The 6,813-nt window shown below is 36.4% G+C and overlaps 1 protein-coding gene across 1 annotated transcript; it reads left to right on the top strand.

The window, feature by feature from the left end:
• The first annotated feature begins 4,037 nt into the window (after positions 1 to 4,037).
• Positions 4,038 to 6,109, top strand: LOC116126913. Its single transcript, XM_031412591.1, has 2 exons — positions 4,038 to 4,338; positions 4,988 to 6,109. The coding sequence occupies exons 1-2, from the start codon at positions 4,257 to 4,259 to the stop codon at positions 5,881 to 5,883; spliced, it is 978 nt and encodes a 325-aa protein (XP_031268451.1). The 5' UTR covers positions 4,038 to 4,256; the 3' UTR covers positions 5,884 to 6,109.
• The last annotated feature ends 704 nt before the right edge of the window (positions 6,110 to 6,813 follow it).

The raw sequence follows: 6,813 nt of genomic DNA on the forward strand, positions 1-6,813 counted from the left end.
GGTGTATAGTAAGGATGAAAGGGAACATTTAGGGCATTTGCGGAGGGTTTTTGGAGTTTTGAGGGAAAAGAAGTTATTTGCCAAATTAGAGAATGTGAGTTCTTTTCTCCTGGTGTGATTTTTCTAGGCTATGTGGTTTCCAAGGATGGTATTATGGTGGATCAATCAAAGGTGGAAGCCATTAGTAGTTGGCCGCAACCCACATCTATAACAAAGGTTAGGAGTTTCCATGGGCTTGCATCTTTGTATAGGAGGTTTGTTCCCAACTTTAGCACCATCATGGCACCCATCACCGAGTGCATGAAGAAGGGTAGTTTTGAGTGGACTACGGCAGCCAATGAAGCCTTGGATGTGGTGAAGAAGAAACTTTGTGAAGCACCAATTTTAGCCTTGCCCGATTTCAATCAAGTGTTTGAGGTGGAATGTGATGCTAGTGGGGTAGGTATCAGGGTTGTCCTTACTCAATCCAAGTGCCCAATAGCCTATTTTAACGAGAAGCTTAATGACTCAAAAAGAAGGTACAACACCTACGACAAGGAATTCTATGCTATTGTGAGGGCTTTAGACCATTGGAGTCATTATCTAAGGCCCAAGCAATTTGTCCTTTATTTGGATCACCTAGCTTTGAAGTTCATAAATGGGCAACACAAGTTGAATTCAAGGCACGCTGAATGGGTTGAGTTTCTACAATCCTTTTCATTTGTCCCAAATTACAAGGAATGAGTGCATAATGTTGTTGTAGATGCCTTATCAAAGAGGTATGTTATACTTGCTGTTTTGGATGCTAAGGCACTTGGTTTTCAACTAATGAAAGAGGGCTATGTCAATGATGAAGAGATGAGTTTGGTTATGACTGAATGCACCAAGGGTAACTTTTAAGATTCTTCCTTGCAAGATGGTTTTCTATTTAAAGGCAATAGACATTGTGTCCCAAAAAAAGGATATAGAGAGTTGATTGTGAGGGAAACTCATGGGCGAGGCCTTGCAAGACATTTTGGAGTCCACAAGACTTTAAAGGTTCTTAAAGAACACTTCTATTAACCGAATATGCAAAGGGATGTCCAAGCCATAATTGCAAGATGTGGGGCATGTCAACGAGCCAAGAGCCATTTCAAGCCAAGGCTCTACACTCCATTGCCAATTTCGAAGCAGCCTTAGGAGGATTTGAGTATGGACTTCATGGTGGCTTTGCCTAGGACTTAAAGGGGCAAAGATTCAATCATGGTTGTGGTTGATAGATTCTCCAATCTGGCTCACCTCATTCCTTGCCACAAAATCGAGGATGCATCTAGTGTGGCAGATTTGTTCTTTAAGGAGATTTTGAGATTGCACGGGATTCAAAGGAGCATAGTGTCAGATCGTGATACAAAGTTCCTCAATCACTTTTGGAGGACTTTGTGGGGCAAATTTGGGACCAAGCTACTGTTTAGCACCTCTCATCATCCTCAAACCGACGGCCAAACCGAGGTGACCAATCACACTTTGGGTACTCTTCTTAGAACCATGGTAAGCAAGAACTTGAAAGATTGGGATGTTAAGCTTGCTTATGTGGAATTTGCCTACAACCGATCTCCTAATTCCACAACAGGCCATTCTTCATTTGAGGTAGTTTATGGTATTAATCCCATCACTCCCATTGAATTAACTTCTTTTCCCATTGATATTCAAGTTAGTTTGGATGCTAAAGAAAAAGCCAAGGCCATGAAGAAGTTACATGAGTCCATTCAGGCCCAAATTGAGAAGTCCAATGAAGCATACAAGAGAAGGGCTAACAAGCATAGAAAGCTAGCCCAATTCCAACCTGGAGATTTAGTGCAGATCCATTTGAAGAAGGAAAGATTCCCATCAAAGAGGAAGAGCAAACTTGCCACAAGAGCCGACGACTCATTTGAAGTCTTAGAGAGGATTGGTGACAATGCTTACAAGATCAATCTACCGAGAGATTTCGGAAGTGTTTCGGCAACCTTCAATGTGGGAGATTTGTCCCCTTATATAGAAGATGACAACCTTGAGGATTTGAAGGCAAATCCTCTTTAACCCGAGGAGGATGATAAGAATCCAGCAAAGCCCAACAAAAACCTTCATAAAAACCAAGTGAAACCCATTAAAGAAATTATTCAAGAAGGTGAGATTATTTTGGCCCAAGAAAAATGCATAATGGAAGGCAAGAGCAAGGACTCGGCCCAAAGAGATATTATGGCTCAAAATTTGGCCCAAGTAGGTAAAGTCGTTCATCATGAGCTCCAAGTGGCCCAAAATGGATTTTGACTATTTGGGTTCAATGCCTTTAATTGGATGTAACTTGATCACTTGGGAAATTTCCCACCAAAAGTAATTCAAGTATTCAAACTTTGCTGGGAGAATCAAGGGAAGCATGTGAGAGCATTAAATGCAAGAGACAAGGGAACACATGGGTGATTACAAGCATTACCCAATTTGGCAAAAACAAGGTTGTAAGGTTTAGGCTGCTCCATGTCCCTTACCACTTAGGGAAAGTTCTAGGATCTTGTGTTTTAGCTAATCCATGTATGCATTTTTTTATTTTTTGTTTCTCCTATGTTGGAACCCATGTATGACAAATTCAAGTATTGGTCAATTTTCTTTTGTATGGTTTAGATTCACTAGGAGTTAGTGCATGCCACTTGTACGCCCAAGATTAAACCAAGTTAGGGCAACTTTTTGTAAGGCAATTATATAAGGTCAGCTTCTCCTATTGTAAGGTAGTTTTTGGATGAATGAAATTTGTAGTTCTAGTGAGAGCTCATTTTAACCTTTATCCAATCTTGCCGAAAGGGTTGGTGGTGGTTTATCCTTGGTTGGTGGTGATCCTTTAGGCCTTGGAATCATTTTGGCAACCTTGTTTTTCTTTGTTTTAAGTGTTATTTTTGCTGTTGAGTACAAACACTAGAGCTGGTCGTAAATTGCAAGCTTGATTCCTTGTCAACCAATCTGAGTTCTTCAAGTGTAAAACTCCATCAACTCGCTCTATTCACTTACAAATGCATCACATCTGCCCTTCATTTAATTTCTAGTCAACTAATTCATTGGATTTTATCATGGGAATACATTCAAGGTGGTTTGATTTTGTACCTTTGTATTTATGTTCAAGTCAACCACATGCATTGCAATACATCTAGACACCTATAATAATAATAATAATAATAATTATTATTATTATTATTATTATTATTATTATTATTATTGATTTCTTTCTTTTAATTCAACTCAAACCTTTCTCTTTTTCTTCAAGACTTTGAACTCAACCCTCAAAACGCCTCATCCAACTATTACAATGCACAATTATCTGTTCAATGAATCATATTTCAAGCATGTTTGGCATGTGAAAATTAAAGATAAGTCTAATTTAATATTACAAAATATATACCAAATGTAGATATAAATTTTGTTTATTACAAACAAATGACACAGAGAATATTTGATTCTTGTCATCAGATTCAGATATATTATATAATTATAAAATGATAGATTCTCTCCTTAGTTTTCATATGAATAAGTACAAGCATGCATGGGATTAGTAGTTAATAAAAATAAAAATAATAAATTAATGTTTCTTTTGTGAAAAATCATCACTCAACAAGAACAGCAACAAAACAAAAATAATAAAAGTAGCGGGGTATATTGGTCAATTCTGACGTACTTTACAATTTAATCGCCTTACCGACTTGTCCTTTGGTGTTCTTTCACTTGCGCCTTCATAAGCGCGTCAAACTACTTTCCAATTCCAATTATTATTTTTGAATATTTATATTATTAATTCTAATTTCTAAAGACATAAAAATCATATTAGTAATGTAAATATCTAGATCCTAGACACGTTTGCCTTCTATCTTAGAACGGTATATATGTCCAAAAAATTAATTAAAATTGATAATATTAATGTTTGAAAAAAAATGATATTTTTTTTACTAAAGGGAAAAAGCAATGACGTGGAAGGAACGCGTGCGTGTGAATGTAGACGACCAACTTCACCGCCATTAAGTTTAGAGTGTGCTGGGGCTTATCACAACACAAGCACAATAAACAGTTGAGAGAGAGAGAGCAATTCAAACCAAAGCCAAGGGCTTCCCTGTTAAATTTTGTTATATTTACCAGAAACCAACTTTCCTTGTTTGTTCTTCCTCAATTTCCGCTTCTTCCTTCTCTCTTTGACCATTTCTCTTCCACTAATTTTCCGCTTTCCTTCTTTTATCTCTTCTCCGCTTCCTTTCTTTTTTGTTCTTCTTCCCTTTTCGTTAATGGACACCACTTGGAGGAGACAGAAACCAGATTTTCATCATCAAGAACCCCAACGATCACACCCCAGAAAGCCGCCTCAAGGTATTTTTTTTTTTTTTTTCTTTATTGGGTTTTTTGTTTCAGTCAGTGGTTTTTCTTCCTTATTTCAATACTCACTGCTTTCTTGCTTTTCTTTTCAAGCTTTTATGTCGGTTTCTGTTTCTGGGTTAATCAATTATCTATTTTGTATTTTGTGTGTTAAAATTTTTATGTATAGTTAATATTTTATTTTACGATGGTTTTCCGGAAGAAAAAAGAATAGGAAATCACATGCTCTAATTGAGAAATTGTAAGATGATCTGCTTGCGTTGTTGATGAATCTTGTTGATTTATATTAAGATTTTATAGCGTGCCTACAGTGTCTGTTTTATTTATTTATTTTTGGTTCAACTATTTTACATACAAAATGTGGAAACGTTTTTATCATTGTATGTTTTTCTAATTTTAGCCTTTGGAAACGTGCGTAATCGTTAACAAAAGCATCAAACCTGGCAGAACATTTTCAAATTTCTTAGTTTTGCTTTCGGTAAATATTGGCTTTAAATTTGACGTTTCGATAACATCATACTTTTTCCCTTTTGTAGCACTAAGACAGTCCTAAATTTAATCTGATAACATTGGTCTTTATTTTCATGATGGTGAGTCCTAACATGCATTAGTGTGCTTACATGTCGCTTCGTTTATTTTCCAGCTAGTTGGCAACCTACTGTGCCTTCATGGGAGAAAAAGTTCTGTGCTTCAATTGGTTCTGTTCCATGGAGAAAGCTTTTGGAAACCAAGAGGTTTATGTATCTCTATGATAATGTGGTTCACTGGAATGACTCTGCTGGTGAAGAGGCATTTTATAATGCGAAAAACCGATTTTGGGCACAGATTAATGGCCTTCCCTGCAATATATCATTGCCTGATCCTGATATCTATATCGATGAAATCGATTGGAATTCCAACATTGACCCTGAACTGCTTTTGGACTTGGAACGGGAATTCAAGGTTTCGGAGGAGGTAAATAAAGATGAGAAGGTTGTGATTCTTAATAGTACACTCCTCTTTAATCAGTCTTTTTCATGCACTGGGTGGGGTGATGCTGAAGAGAATTTTCAGAAGGATACTGATTTGTTTTTGCCTGCTGGTAATGAGGAAAATCCTTGGGAAAATAAATGTGCTCCTTGCAATGGAGCAAAGAAAGATGATGGATGGGGAACTTACTGGAATGAGTCATGGGGATGGAACCAGCAGGATAATAATTGTAACGAGTGGAACAATAGTTATAATGAACCAATAAATGTAAATGATGGAAGAAATGGTGGGGATTGGGGAGCAACATATAGCAGGAAGAGAGAAGGTGCAGGTTGGTACATGTCAAGGTATAAAACCTCAAGGTTTCATGGTGATGACTACCACATGGATCGCGGATGGAGGAATAAAAGAGAATGGAAGAGATCAAATATTTCTTGTGAAAGACCATTTATGGATGAGAAACATTCTTCAAGACAGTGGAACTCAATGAATTCTTGTGGACCTGTTAGTCAAGCTGCTAGATTTGGCAAAGCAGGACTGTCATGGGGTTGGGAGAAACAAGTTTGGTAAGCATATATACAAGTATATAATACAGTAGTAACCAGTATCTTTTTCGGCATTAGGTTTATTTGTTGATGTGTATTGAAGTAGATATTATAATAGGATGATACCAAGTACATAGGCGAAGTTCTTATGCTGAGTTTTTGTTGTTCCTCATCCAAGATTTTGACTATGGCTTTGAAGAGTGAATTGTTTTGGTGTAATACGCTCATCTGAAAAGATGTTCATTCATCTAGTTTCATTTGCTTCACAATAATTGATGATTAGGTGCCTAAAAAATTTCCTTTATCACTTTGTATTGCCACCCTTAGCAAGGAGTTTATTTTTGTATTCTGACTATTATAATGTGGTTTGTTGAAATATAAAGATATGATTTGATCTTTCTAAATTTTACTTTGAAACTTCAAATTACATGATTGCATCTTGGCGGCCAGAGTCCATCAGTTTAGGTAAAATTCAGAAAGTTAAAAAGACTAACAAATTTACATAACTGGCCCTTGCGGCTACTTGTCAACGTTTCATTGTATGAAAATTATTTTAATAGACTTTATTTTGCTTTAATTTTCGTATAACTTATGCAATTTTTTATTCGCCCTCGTTTCCTATTATATGTAACTGCAATTTATTGTAAGTGTTCCTAAATCAAACAGAATTATTATTTAGTGTCCCTAAATCGAGCAAATTGAAATTCGTGTTCGTTTTGTCCCTAAATTGAACAAAATTAGTATTAGTATCCCCAATTGAATAAATTGAAACTTATGTCTGTTTTTTACCATTTCATGAAAGCGTTTCAACTAAATTGATAACATCCCTTGTTTCCTAAAATCTTAATTAAGTCCAATCTTTAATAACTTTACGAGGGCACAATGGTATTTTCTCTTCGCTTCCCCACTTTCCTTTTCTCCTTTCTTCCCTCCTTTTTCTTCTTTGCGCTCTCCA

Source organism: Pistacia vera, unplaced genomic scaffold (genome assembly GCF_008641045.1).
Source record: "Pistacia vera cultivar Batoury unplaced genomic scaffold, PisVer_v2 Contig186, whole genome shotgun sequence".
NCBI classification, from domain to species: domain Eukaryota; kingdom Viridiplantae; phylum Streptophyta; class Magnoliopsida; order Sapindales; family Anacardiaceae; genus Pistacia; species Pistacia vera.